At 38.6% G+C, this 14,831-nt stretch overlaps 1 protein-coding gene across 1 annotated transcript in view; it reads left to right on the top strand.

Moving 5' to 3' along the window:
* Positions 1-2,826: 2,826 nt before the first annotated feature.
* Positions 2,827-14,831, top strand: part of PKD2 (polycystin 2, transient receptor potential cation channel) — an 83,498-nt gene continuing 71,493 nt past the window's right edge. Inside the window, exon 1 of the mRNA XM_007951699.2 lies at positions 2,827-2,841. Within this exon, the coding sequence (XP_007949890.2) occupies positions 2,827-2,841 (15 nt within the window). The remainder of the gene's footprint in view (positions 2,842-14,831) is intronic.

Here is a 14,831-nt window from a genome sequence, read left to right as displayed (position 1 = left end):
GCTGCTTCCATTGGTGTCTATTGTAGAACTAAGCAATGTGAAGTCTTTGACAACTTCAATCTTTTCTCCATTTATCGTGATGCTGCTAATTGGTCCAGTGGTGAGGATTTTTGTTTTCTTTATAATGAGATAGAGTCCATACTGCAGACTGTATTCTTCAATCTTCATCAGTAAGTGCTTCAAGTAATCCTCACTTTCAGCAAGCAGTGTTGTGTCATCAGCGTATCGCAGGTTGTTAATGATTCTTCCTCCAATCCTGATGCCACATTCTTCTTCATATAGTCCAACTTCTTGGATTATTTGCTCAGCATACAGATAGTTCAGCTTCTCAGATTATTTGCTCAGCATAGATTGAATACGTATGGTGAAAGGATACAACCCTGATGCACTCCCTTCTTGATTTTAAACCATGCAGTGTCCCCTTGTTCTGTTCAAACGACAACCTCCTGGTCTATGTACAAGTTTCTCATGAGTACAATTAAGTGTTCTGGAATTCCCACATTTGTTATGATCCACACAATCAAATGCTTTTGCATAGTCAATAAAACACAAGTAAACATCTTTCTGGTATTCTTTGCTCTAAGCCAGGATCCATCTGACATCAGCAATGTATCCCTTGTTCCACGTCCTCTTCTGAATCCAGCTTGTGTTTCTTGAAGTTCTCTGTCAATACACTGTTGCAAACGTTTGTTAATTATCTTCAGTAAATTTTACTCGCATGCAATATTAATGATATTGTTCGATAATCTCCACATTCTGCGGGATCACCTTTCTTCGGAATGAATACAAATATGGATCTTTTCCAGTCAGTTGGCCAGGTAGCTGTCTTTCAAATCCCTTGGCATAAGGTAGGATGGTTATTAGTAAAAGGATAAACAAACATATCAAGGGAAAAAAATAACAACATCTAGATATACACTCACATAAACTGTCAATTGACACATATGCACACATATATACTATCAATAAAGGTGCTAAAGTAATTCAATAGAGAAAGGATATTCTTTATATCCAATGGTACTGGAAAAATTGTATATCCATATGAGAAAAGAAAAAAAAAGAAGCAGCAGCAGCAGTTCTAGTGGCATAATGCCTAAAGCATTAGACTACAAACCGGAAGGTTAGTGGTTCAAACCCACCAGCCACTCCGTGGAAGGAAGACTGGGCAATCTACTTCTGTAAAGATTCACTGCCTAGCAAACCCTAAGGTGGTCTCTATGAGTCAGAATTGAATCAATGGCAGTGAGTTTGGTTTTAAGTATGCAACAAAAAGGACCCATATCCATTCCATGCATACCTCAAACCATATACAAAAATTATCTTAAAATGGATCATATACCTAAATGTAAAACCTAAAGTTATAAAACTTCTAGGAAAACATACAGGAGATACATTATATAGCCTTGAATTAAGCAAAGATTTTTTACATATGACACCAAAATCACAATCCATAACAGAAAAAATCATAAATTGATCATTAATAAAATTAAGAACTTCTCTTTAAATAATACTATTAAGAGAATGAAAAGTGATTGTTAGAATGCTCTTTGGAATACTGCTTATAAAAAAAATTTCAAATTTTTTATCATGAATTTTTATTCAGAAAATAAAAGCAGGGTTCAACATGACCTACAGATCCTAAGCTCCAAACTCATGCAGAGTGGAGGCCAATCCAGCCACCTCACCACCCAATAGGCCCCACTTAGCTAAAACAAAGGGTCCAACCATAAGTTTACCTAGCATCTTACGTATATCACTAACACAACTCTTACTAGTCAGTATGATTCACTTCAACTCAAAATGTATCACTCCTTTATTAGTACTATTTTAGTTCCAAGTGAGAAATCCTAACCTAAATGAAGCAAAAAGGAACTTTTGGGCTCATGAAAAGTTTGAGGGTAGATTTAACTTCAAGTAGTGCTGATTCCAAGGAGCTCTGAAGGTGCAGTGCTTTAGGCATTTGACTGGTTTAAAGCCACCAGCCACTCTGTGAAGGAAGATAGAGAAATCTACTTCCGTAAAGATTTACAGTCTCAGAAACCCAATGGTGGTGGCTGAGTCAGAATTCACTGGATGGCAGTGGGGTTTGTTTGGGTTTTTTAGTGCTGATTCCAGGGGCCCAGATGAGAACCTAGTCTTTGTCCATCTTTTTGCTCTGCTTTCGCAAAATACACATTTCTAGGACCCACCTAGGAGCTCTGGTGGCGTAGTGCCTAAGGCACTTGACTGTTAACCAGAAGGCTGGCAGTTCAAACGCACCAGCCACTCCTCGGAAGGAAGATGGGGCAATCTGCTTCCCTAGTGATATCTCCTCGGAAACCCAAGGAGGGGTCGCTATGAGTCGGGTTCGACTCGATGGCACATAACAACAACAACAGGACCCACCTAAGACATAATGAATCAGAATCTTTGAGAGATTACGGAATCGATATTTAAAACATACATACACACACACACACACACACAGAGGAACAAATCCTCCCAGATGAGTACCTTGAAGTTTTTGTCAGTTAATTGTTTTATCTTGTTATAGCTTGTCTTTCCTTGGGAATTACAAGCTTCCTGCAGGCAGGGAAAATTTCTTAATCATATTTAGGACTGTGTTAAAGAAAACAGTTACCATCAATTCAATTTCAGCTAAAGGGGACCCCGTGTGTGACACAGTATAATTGTGCTTCATAGGATTTCTAATGGCTGATTTTTCAGAAGTAAATTGCCAGCCCTTTCTTTCAAGGTGCATCTGAGTAGACTTGAACCTACAAACTTCTGTCAATAACCAAGTGTGAAAATTGTTAGCACCCCCTGGAGACTGCAAGATTGTGCAAGATGGACATAAAGCAGGTAATTTATAAGATGTGATAGACCTGGGATTGCTATAAACCTGGTTTGTGTTGGTATCAAAAGACATTTGAAAAAATTCTAATATTATTTCTTTTTTTCTTTTTCTTGCCATTTTAACCATTTTTTTAAAACACATTTTATTGAAATATAATTTATGTACAGTGAAATACACAAAACTAAAGTGACATGAGTCAATGTATTTATTTATTTTTTTTACCGTGCCCCCCTTCCCGTTCCCCTCCCACCCCTGGTAACCAACAAAGAAAGTTTCCTTCCTTGACTTTTTACAATAATGAATTAACACTATATTTGTTCTTCTGTGATTGATTTATTTCACCCAGCATAATGTCCTCCAAGTTCATCTATGTTATGTGGTGTTTTGCAGATTCTACATTATTCTTTAGTGTTGCATAGTATTGCATTGTGTGTATGTACCATAGTTGGGTTATCCATTCTTCTGTTGATGGGCACCTAGTTTGTTTCCATCTTTTCGCTATTGTAAGTAGTGCTGCAATGAACATGGGTATGCATATGTCTGCTCTTGTCCTGGCTCTCACTTCTTTAGGATGTGTACCTAATAATGGGATTGCTGGGTCAAATGCCATTTCTAATTCCAACTTTTTAAGGAATCACCATACTGTTTCCACAGTGGTTGTATCATTTGGCAGTCCCACCAGCAGTATATGAGAGTCTCAATCTCTCCACATCCTCATCAGCATTTGTTATTTTCTGTCTTGTTAAACTTTGCCATTAGTGCTGGGGTGAGATGGCATCTCATTGTTGTTTTGATTTGCCTCTCTCTGATGGCTAATGATTGTGAACATTTCTTCATGTATTGGTTGTCTGCCTGAATATCCTCTTTGATGAAGTGTCTATTCAAGTGTTCTGACCATTTTTTAATTGGATTGTTAATCTTTTTGTTGTTGAGGTGTTGGAGTTTTCTATAAATTTTAGAGATAAGGTCCTTGTCAGGTATGTCATTGCCTTTTTACTCTTTGTACTCTTTTTACTCTTTTGGCAATGTAATTATTGACAAGCATCAATTTGTTGCTGTTATTTTGTTATTTGCTTTTTCTTAGTGTTGCTGATTTCTTTGTTCCATATAATTTTCTGTGCTGAGCTTGGTTTGTTTATGAATTGTATTATCACTTCCTTCTTTGCTATTGTTAGTATTTGCTAAATATTTGTGCTGGTCCTCTTTTCTATTTTGATATGGAGGTTTATCATTTTTCTTTGAGGTTACCCTGTGATTTATAGTTTTCTTCCCAAATTTAAAACAGTCTGTTCTATCTTGCAGTTGTCTTGATTTCCCTACCATCTAGAAGTTCTGTAACTACACAATTTTTTCCCTCTTTTTGGTTTGTAGTTGTCCTCGTTTGTCACTTGATATCTCTGGTTCCTTGTTTACAATCTTGTAGGCTTATTTACTTTGGATACTTCCATAACTGGGTTGGTTTCTGGGTTATGTCTTCATGTGTGTTAATGGTCAGTTGCTCTTCGCTGTTATTGGTTCTCTGTTCAAAGGACTCCGTTTAGCATCTCTTGTAAGGTTGGTCTGGTTTTAACAAATTCCCTTAAATTCTGCTTATCTGGAAATATCCTAATTTTACCAACATATTTGAGGGCCAATTTTGCCAGGTATATAATTCTTGGTTGGAAATTTTTCTTTCAGGGTTTTATGTATACCATTCCATTGTCTTCTTGCCTGCACGGTTTCTGCCGAGAAATCCAGGCTTAGTCTTATTGGTTTCCCCTTGTATGTAGCATTTTGTTATGCTCATGCTGCTGTCAGGACTCTTTTTTGTCTTTGGTTTTGATGAGTTTGATGATGATATCTCTTGATGATTTTCTTTTGAGATCTATCCTGTTTGGGGTTCGTTGGACTTCTTGAATGGATATATTCTCATCTTTCATCACAGCAGGGAAATTATTTTCCAACAAGTCTTCAACAATTTTCTCTGTGGTTTTATTTGTCTCTTCCAGTTATTAAATTATTAAAAGGTTATTCCTTTTGGTGGTATCCCACATGATCCTTAGGCTTTCTTCATTTTGTTTTGATCTTTTTTCTGATTGATCACTTCGCATAGAAGTATTGAGGTATTTGTCTTCAATCTCACTAATTCTGCCGTCCATTGATTCAACTCTATTCCTTTGTCCATTCAATGTGTTATCTATTTCTGAAAATTTAGTGTTACCCTTCTGGATTTCTGTGTGTAGATTTTGTATCATTTCTAATTTTTCATTTATTTTGTCATTTTGTTCTTGTATTGTCTTCTGAAATTGTTCAAGGTTTTTGTCTGTGTTTTCCTCAATTTTGTCATTGGTTTCCTTGATCTGTCTCTCAATCCATTGAAGGTACATAAATATAATTCTTTTGAATTCCTTAGCAGAGATTTCTAATGCTGCTTCTTCCTCAGGGATGTGTTCTGGGTCTGAATCCTGGTCCCTTGTTTCTCTTGCTTCTTCTTGCTTCATTGTATGGACTGTGAAGCACTGTTGTCTCCGAGGCATTGTGACTTTTTGTGTTTATATTTAACTGGAGATTGTATGTTGGAGTGACTTGCCCACCATTTTTGTTTTCTTTGTTTTGTTTGGATGTTATCTACATAAGCAGGATACTGTTCTCATCTATTCACTAGTTGGCAGCACTTATACACTCACCACCTGTCTCCTTTCCCATTGTAAGCCTCCCATACGTTCCTGACATCATTGGCAAATGGAGCCTATTCTTAGGTCCCTGGAATCCTAATGAGAGTGCTATCACTTTAAATATCCAAAATGGCCACTGCTTATAAACAATCAAAATGGCTGCATCCTCTGGACAGACAAAAGTCCACAGCTCAGGTTGTTTCCCTCCTTCCTATTTCCCTTCCTGTCATAGGTCACCAGCACAGTCGTCCCTGCAGCCCTTGGTGACCAGGGTTGATCTTTAGGTCAATTGTCAGATCCCAACACCACTTGTAAATATTCAGGCTGTTAGTGCCTCCGTCTGTCTCCATACTCACTCTTTTCATTCAGGTTCTTCAACTAGTTGGTGCCTAATCCACTTCTGTATACTTCCTTCCAAAGCTCAGGTCTCCAGGATTATCTTCTGTATCTCTGTCAATTGGTTTCTCTTTTCTTTGTTGAAGAAGGTCTGTGTAGCTTGTCTGTCTATTCCACCATCTTAGCAGAAGTTCCATTCTAACCATTTTTAAGTGGCAATGCAGTGGCACTAGTTACATTCATAGTGTTGTGCAACTATCACCATGAATATCTTTTTGGAAATCTAGGCTAGTAAAAGTACAGTTGGATTCAAAGTTTTTTAACAGCTACACCCAAAAAAGTAATTAGATTTGAGTTGGTGAAAAGAAAAGCCTTATTCAGTACTACAAAGTGTTCTGTACTTGCTCCTCCCTTGTTCAAAATTCTTTTGAACTTAGAAAAAGACTTAGTTGATAAATATTACCTTTGTATCTGACAAAAATAGACAATGGAAATTGATAAATGAGTATTTCACAAGGATCTTAAATAGTATGGCAACTCAAACATAACTATCATTTCAATTTTGGTATTCTTTCATTTTTCACATTATGCATACATACCAAAAAACAAGCTCACTGCCATCAAGTCGATTCTGGCTCATAGCAACTCCTTTTGGGTTTCCAAGGAGTAAATCTCTATGAAAGTATATTTCCCAGTCTTTCTTCTGTGGAATGGCTGGTGGGTTTAAACTGCGAACCTTCTGATTAGCAGTCAAATGCCTTAGGCAGCACACAATGTTTGGCATTTCTCAAGTTGAAAGAACTTCGGAAAAAATTCAAGCCTTGAGTTGCAATATTGAAGGATTCTATGGGCAAAATATTGAATGAAGAGGGAAGTGTCAAAAGAACATGGAAGAAATAGAAAGTCACTGTACCAAAAAGAATTGATCAATGTCCCACCATTTCAGGAGGTAGCATATGATGAAGAACTGATGATATTGAAGGAAGAAGATGGTACTAAAGGAGTTGGCAAGAAAAAAAAAAAAAACAGGCTCCAGGAATTGATGGAATACCCATTGAGATATTTCAGCAAATGGATGCAGCACTGGAGATACTTACTCTTTTATAACAAGAAGTTTGGAAGACAGCTACTTGGCCAACTGACTAGAAGAGATCCATATTTGTCCCCATTCCAAAGGAAGTTGATTTAACAGAATGTGGAAACTATTGCACAATATGATTAATACCACACGTAAGTAAAATTTTGCTGAAGATAATTCAAAACCACTGACAGCAGTATATTAGCAAGGAACCATCAGAAATTCAAGTTGAATTCAGAAGAGGCCATGGAACAAGGGATATCATGGCTAATGTCAGATGGATCTTGGCTGAAAAACAAAGAATACCAGAAAGATGTCTACTTGTGTTTTTGTTGACTATAAAAAGGCATTCAAATGTTAGGATAATAACAAATTGTGAATAACATTAGGAAGAATTGGAATTCCAGAACACTCAATTGTGCTCAGGAGGAACAAGCACGTAGATCAATAGGCTGTTGTTTGAACAGAACAAAGGGATATCCTGCATAGTTTAAAATCAGGAAAGGTATGGATAGGGGTTGTATCCTTTCACCATGCTTATTCAATCTGTTTGCTGAACAAGTTTCTCAGTCTAAGAAACTTCAATTCAAGAAGCTGGACTATATGAAGAAGAATGCACCATTTGACTACCACCTTCAACATGGATTTACACCTCAAACAAACAAAAATTTATGCCTCAAACAAAAATCCTCACAACTGAATAAATAAACATCATGATAAATGGAGAAAAGATTGAAATTGTCAGGGATCTCATTTTACTTGGCTCCACAATCAATGCCTGTGGAAGTAGCAGTCAAGAAATCAGGTGACATATTGCACTGGGGAAATCTGCTGCAAAAGAACTCTTTAAAGTATTAAAAATGAAGATGTTGCTTTGAAGACTAAGGTACACCTGACCCAAGCCATAGCTTCACATGCATGTGAAAGCTGGACAATGAATAAGGAAAATCAAAAAAGAATTGATGCATTTTAAATTGTGGTTTAATCACCATGGACTGCCAGAAGAATGAACAAATTTGACTTGGAAGAAATACAGCCATAATTCTCCTTAGAAGTGAGGATGACCAGGCTTCATCTCACCCACTTTGGTCTTGTTGTCAGAAGGGACCAGTCCCTGGAGAAGGATATTGTGCTAGCTAAAGCAGAGGGTCAGCAAAAAATGGGAAGGCCCTCGATGAGATGGAGTGACACAGCAGTTGCAAGGATGGACTCAAGCATAGCAAAGATATTGAGGATGGCACAGGGCTAGGCACCATTTCATTCTGTTGTACACAGGGTCGCTATAAGTTGGAGCCAACTTGACTGCACCTAACAATCACTGGCTCCTTTTTCCCCGAGTATCAACATTTTGGCTGCCAGCATGTCTAGGCTTACATCCTTACAGTTCCAAATATAATGAGAAGAAAAGTTTTTCTTTTCCAACAACTGGGGAAAAAATTCTGGTCTAATTTTAATTGAGCATAACTGGATCTTAAGCTTATTCTTAAATATATGTCAGAGGGTCCAAGAGGATGAGGTACTCTGATTGGCCCAAACTGAGAGCCCCACTCACCACTTGGGAGCTCACAGTGGTATCAGTGCATGTGAAGCACACATGGACACAGGATGGGGGAATGTACTTCTTGGATTGAGTTATATCCCCCCAAATTTTATTTTAAGCCCTAACTCCTGTTTAATGGCCTTGTTTGGAGATAGAGTCTTTGAAAATGTCATCAGTTAACAGGAGGTCATACTAGAGGAGGGTGGATCCTCATCCAATATGAATGGTGTCCTTATGAAAGAAGAGATACACAGACACAGACACAGACACACACATACAAGCAAGTTAGGAGGTCAGGAGAAGATGCACCCATAAGCCAAGGAATGCCGATAAACACCCAGGGCAACTAGAAGATGAAAGAGACCAGGGAGAATCTTTCTGTAGCGCAGACAGAGAAATCATGGCCCTGCTGATGCACCACATTCAGACTCCTATTCTCCAGAACTGTGAGACAATGAGTTTTTGTTCTCATAAGCTACCTAGTGTGTGATATTTGGTTATGGCAACTCTGGGAAACTAACACACTTGGTTATCGTTACCTTAGGAAAGGAAAATGGCTACTGAGCAGCTAAAGAAACCTGATAAACCAGAATCCCTGACTCCCCTGAAGCTTATATTCTACCCAGGGAGCCAACTGTTTAACATGTATTTTCAATAAGAGGTGGTAAGTGTTTTGATAAAAGTTTAAAAGGTAGAGCAGCAAGTAAATTCAGTCTGAGGAACCAGGGAGTGTGGCTAAAGAAGGTGCTTGGAGCAGACAATGTTTGAGTTTAGAAAGATTTGTAAATCTTTATGAGGTGCGGAAAGGGGCTTGAGAGTGTTTCCAGCCAGTCCATTTACAAGACTTGAGCTACATGAAGGTGGAGATCATGTCTAATCTTTATTTCCCCAGGATGCAATATGGTACCAGCATCTAGTGGGCACTCAATAAGTGCTTGATGAATTTATTAATATTCCCTCATTGTATCTTCAACAAGAATTCTGTGGGGAGTTGTAAGGTGAGTTTTTAACTCCATTATTCAGTGAAGTAAACAGACAGAGAGGTTAGGTCCTCAAGATCACGGTGCCAGCCAACAATGGTGTGGAGATAATCTCCAACAGAGGCAGGGACATCTGGCCAATCGAAACCAAAATCCAGGTATGAAGAAGAATACCACAAACCCCAGCACTGCCTTATTAGAGCAGTATAATGAGGGGGGAAAAAAATGAAGCAAAAAGTTTTTCTATGGTTAGCAGTTCTTCTTATAAAGCTGAAAACACCAAATTTTCTTCTAATGATTTCAGATGTCAAGTGGTAAAAATTTGTTTCACAATGTTCTTGAATAAATAAGGATTGGGAGGGAAAAAAAGAGAGAGAAGGAAACATGTTTGTTTGGGTGGATTGCTAAGCAATACCACACACTCCAGAAACTCCTTTTGGATTTCCTTTTGAAGGTGGAGACTGCAGAACCAACGGTACTTCAGCTGTTGTCTGTTCCATCTGTTCACACTGGAAAATGAAAGCAAAACAGGAAACAAACTGGTCATTCTAATGATGCAGAAGTTAGAGGTGTGGATCATATTAAGTATTAAATTAGACTGAACTCCTTTTAAGGTTGCCTTGTAAAATGGGCTCTTCTGAGTGTTCACTGAGGCATTAAGAGGTGGGGTTTGTATAGCGTGTCCCAGAAGAACCTACCACACAGATTAAATAAAACCGAACAGCATGCAAGCGCTGTTACCCCACACTATATTTCGCACCCTACAGGTTATTTAAAGGTTTGAAATGACAATACACATTGTGCCCACCAGATGAAGAAAAACACAAGCTTGTGCAACTTACTTATCCAAAAAGAGGAAAATTTCTTACGAGAAGTAGGTTTTTAAGATGGTATAAAAAGAAGGAATTCTGTGGATAAACAGAGAAATCACAGCCTCAGGGCCTGCTTGGGCAAAAGCTTTGAGATCTGAAAAAAAAAAAAAAATTAAGAAAAAAAGTACGAAGGGAACTTTAGTAACCAAAAAGAATGGGTAGGTATTAGAGAAGGAAGCAGTAAGGATGGCTGGGGCAGGGGTTCTGAGAAAACTCCTGAAATGTAAGATTTAAGAGGCAATGACCTAAATACTATCTAAATGATATTAAACAAGAATTCCTGTGTATTTTTTTAAAAATCACTTTTTTTGTGATGATTTGTAACTAAAATTTCAGGTAAACATGCATTTAACTCCAAATTATGTATGTGTGAATATGTTTTCAATCAGTCTTTGGGGATAAGGGTATAGTCTCAGGAAAAGTGTTGCCAGATTTTGTTTTAAATAATTTACACTACAAAAAATGCTACTATTTTCATTTATGTTAACAACTACAGAATAAAGTCTATATTTTTTTGTTATGCATTTGAAGCCTTCCATAATATGACCCTGCCTACCTTCCTCACTCACTTCAGCTAGGGCAATCTCTTTCCTGAACCTCCTCTTATGTTGAAAACCTTCACTATTGACTTATATTTTCCCCTCTAATTTTATTTTTTTTTTTTTTTAAAAAAAGGCTCTGGTGGCGCAGTGCTTAAGACATCCATCTCCTAACCAAAAGGTTGGCGATTCGAAGCTACAAGTCATTCCACAAGAGAAAGATGAGGCAGTCTGCTTCTGTAAAGATTTGTTGTTGTTGTTATGTGAGGTCGTCATCTCCAACTCATAGTGACCTTATGTATAACAGAAAACACTGCACAGTCCTGTGCCAGCCTCATGATCCCTACTCTACCTGAGCTCATCACTGCAGCCACTGTGTCAATCCATCTCATTGAGGGCCTTCCCCTTTTTCGTTGACCCTCCACTTTACCAAGCATGACATCCTTCTCCAGAGAATGTCCCTTCTGACAACATGACCAAAGTAGGTGAGACGAAGTCGGGCCATCCTCGCTTCCAAGGAGCATTCTGGCTGCACTTCCTCCAGGACAGATCTGTTAGTTCTTTTAGCAGTCCATGGTACTTTCAGCATTCTTCGCCAGCACCACAACTCAAAAGCATCAACTTTTCTTTGGTCTTCCTTATTCATTGTCCAGCTCTCACAGGCCTATGAGGCAATTGAAAATACCATGGCTTGGGTTGGGTGCATCTTATTCTTCAAAGATATGTCTTTGTTCTTCAGCACTTGAAAGAGGTCTTTTGCAGCAGATTTGCCCAATGCAATACATGTTTTGATGTCTTAACGACTGCTTCCATAGGCGTTTATTATAGAACTAAGTAATATGAAGTCTTTGACAACTTCAATCTTTTCTCCATCTGTCATGATGCCGCTTATTGGTCCAGTTGTGAGGATTTTTCTTTTCTTTATATTGAGGTGTAATCTATACTGTAATGCTCTAAGTCATCCTCACTTTCAGCATGCAAAGTTTTGTCGTCTGCATATCTCAGGTTGTTAGTTAAGTCTTCCTCCAATCCTGATGCCACGTTCTTCATATAGTCCAGCTTCTCAGTTTATTTGCTCACCATACAGACTGAATAAGTACTGTGAATGGATACAACCTTGATGCGTTCCTGGATTTTAAACCTTACAAATAGCGGTGAAACACTGTCTGTAAAGATTTACAGCTTAGGAATCCCTTTGGGGCAGTTCTTCTGTGGTCTATAGGGTAGCTTGATGGAAGTGGTTTTATTATTATTATTATTATTATTATTATTATTATTAAAAGAGACCTGGTAGAGCAATGGCTAAAGCATTGGGCTGCTAACCACAAGGTTGGCAGGCTAAACACATCAGCCACTGTTTGGGAGAAAAAACCAGGCAATTTCCTTCCATAAATATTACAACCTATGAAACCATGAGGCAGTTCTACCTTGCCCTATAGGGTCAATAGGTTGGGAATTGATTTGACGGCACACAACAATGTTGTAATTCAGATGCAGTCTCTCCAATGAGATACTAACTTCATGAATGATCTCTTCAGATAATATTTTGTTTGTACATTCTAAGTAAAATATTATTTACTATGCATAACAAAAGCACAGAATTTGAACCAGTTGAGTAGATATTAATTGAATTAATTTATTTATTCTATTACTCCTTGATATTATTCTTTTTTCCATCACTATTTTCCTCCTTATATCTTTGTACTACCAACTTGCTAGAAATCATATTAAGAATGCATGAGAAATGAGTAAGAAGTAATCTGCTATCTTTCAAACCTAGAGCAACTGCTGTGGAAAATCAAAGCATCTTTGGAGAATTAATATCACAAAATTGAAAACAGTATTTTGATATATAAAACAATAGCTTTATATTGGCATGAGATACCTGAAAGGTCCTTGGGGCCCAGAGAAGTGACAGTATGTAAATGTAAAAAGAATGTTACATGAAAAATTAGGAGACACTAGTTTTAGTAAAAATCTATTCTGTGAATTAAAATGATGGCACCTGGCTAGAGTCATTCATTCATTCAACAAATCCCTATAGAATATGAGCTCCATGAGGACCACAGTTTTTGCCTATTTTATTGATTGCTCTTTCTTCTGGAGATGTGCCTAGCCCATAGTAGGTACTCAATAAGTATTTGTAAGGAAATTGAGCCCTCAAGAAGTTTATAGTCTAGTTGGGACAAAGATGCCTAAATAAACAATTATAATAGATGAAATAATGATCATAATTAACATACATGTTGTTGTTGTTGTTGATGTTGTTAGCTGCCATCGAGTCATCTCTGACTCATGGCAACCCCATGCACAATAGAACTAAATGCCACCCTGTCCTCTGCCATCCCCATGGTTGTTTGTGAATCAAACTGTTGTGATCCCTAAGGTTTTCTTTGGCTGATAGCACAGGATTTTCTTCCTCATCTGTTTTAGATGAAAAGCTCCACTAAAACCTGATTAGCATCATGCCAACACACAAGCCTTTACTGATAGACTGGTGGTGGCTGCACAGTGAGGTGAGGTTCGTGAGGTGAGGCTGGCTAGAAATCTCCTGTATGGAAGATGAGAATTCTACCAGTGAACCACCAATGACCCCCAATTAAGATATAAGAGCTAATAATAGCTAACACTTTAACATTTACCCTGTGCTAGACACTGTTCCAAATGGCTTACTAAGACAGAGTAAGAAGAAAGGGCTAATGATCTAATTCTGAAAATCAGCCAGCACAAACCTTATAGATCACAATGGCCCGATCCATACCTGGTCAGGGGGATGGCACAGGACTGTGCAGTGCTTCATTCTGTTGTGCATGGCGTCACATGAGTCAGGAGCCAAGGTGGTGTAGTGCCTAACGCATTTGACTGCTAACCAGAAGGCTGGCAGTTCAAACCCATCAGCCTCTCCTTGGAAAGAAGATTGGGTAATCCACTTCCGTAGTGATACCGCCTCAGAAACCCAAGGAGAGATGGCTATGAGTCGGATTCAACTTGACAGCAGTGAGTTTGTTTTTTTTGTTGTTGTTGTTGTTGTTGTTGTTGAAGTAACTAACAACAACAAAGGTTGGACTGGAGATCAGGAATCCTCCTTTTTAACAAGGGCCCCAAGTGATGCTGACAGTCTTAAACAAAACTGCCCTCAAGTTGATTCTGACTCATAGCCACCTCCATAGTGTTCCCCAGACTGTAAATCTTTACAAAAGCAGACTATCTCATCTTCCTTCCGTGGAGCAGCTAGTGGTTCAAACCGCTGTCTTTCTGTTTAACAGCTGAATGCCTTGCCACAGCATCAACAGAGCTTCTTAGGCTCAGATTTTTAAAACACTGTGGTAGACCTAATCTGGAAAAGGGCCCTTTGGCTCAGATTCTGTACTCTTCTTTCAGGACTAACACTCCTCTGGCCAGGTGTCTCTTAAGAATTCTTTGACTACACAATGTTGGTGGGATTGTTCAGGGCATTTACATCTTTAGAGGTTTCTCAGATGATAACCATCCTAACCCTTATCTCACAGTACAGTAATATCTGGTTAATTTTCTGTTTTTTCTTGACAACAAGGGTTGTGTCATACTCTGCTCTGCATGCCCGGTTCCTAATTCAGTGCACAGGAAATGTCTTCAGAATGATTTCATAAATTGCAGGAGCCAGGCCAGTGCTCTGGACCCACCAGTCCTGCCTTCAAGAAGCTCATAGTTAATGAGACCAGAAGAACTAGATGGTGCCTGGCTGCCACTGTCAACCACTCAGAGGGGGATCTATGTAGGAGATCCTGGATAGAGAGGGAGAACAATGTGAAACAAAACTCAAAAGCATTTGGAAAAAAAAAAGGTGGGGGACCAGGTTTGCTGGTCCAATAGAGCCTGGTGGAACCACTGAGACTATGGCCCCTAGCTGCCCTTCAGGTCTGGAATTGAAGCCACACCTGTGGTTTCCAGCCAAACAATGTACAGGCATGTGAGTTAAACATTTACCTCAAGTAGACACATGCCCTGGAGAGAACA

The sequence above is a fragment of the Orycteropus afer genome, unplaced genomic scaffold (genome assembly GCF_000298275.1).
Source record: "Orycteropus afer afer isolate SDZICR_OR568_19922 unplaced genomic scaffold, OryAfe1.0 scaffold00309, whole genome shotgun sequence".
Taxonomy (NCBI): domain Eukaryota; kingdom Metazoa; phylum Chordata; class Mammalia; order Tubulidentata; family Orycteropodidae; genus Orycteropus; species Orycteropus afer.
This window is presented reverse-complemented; position numbering and strand designations above follow the sequence as displayed.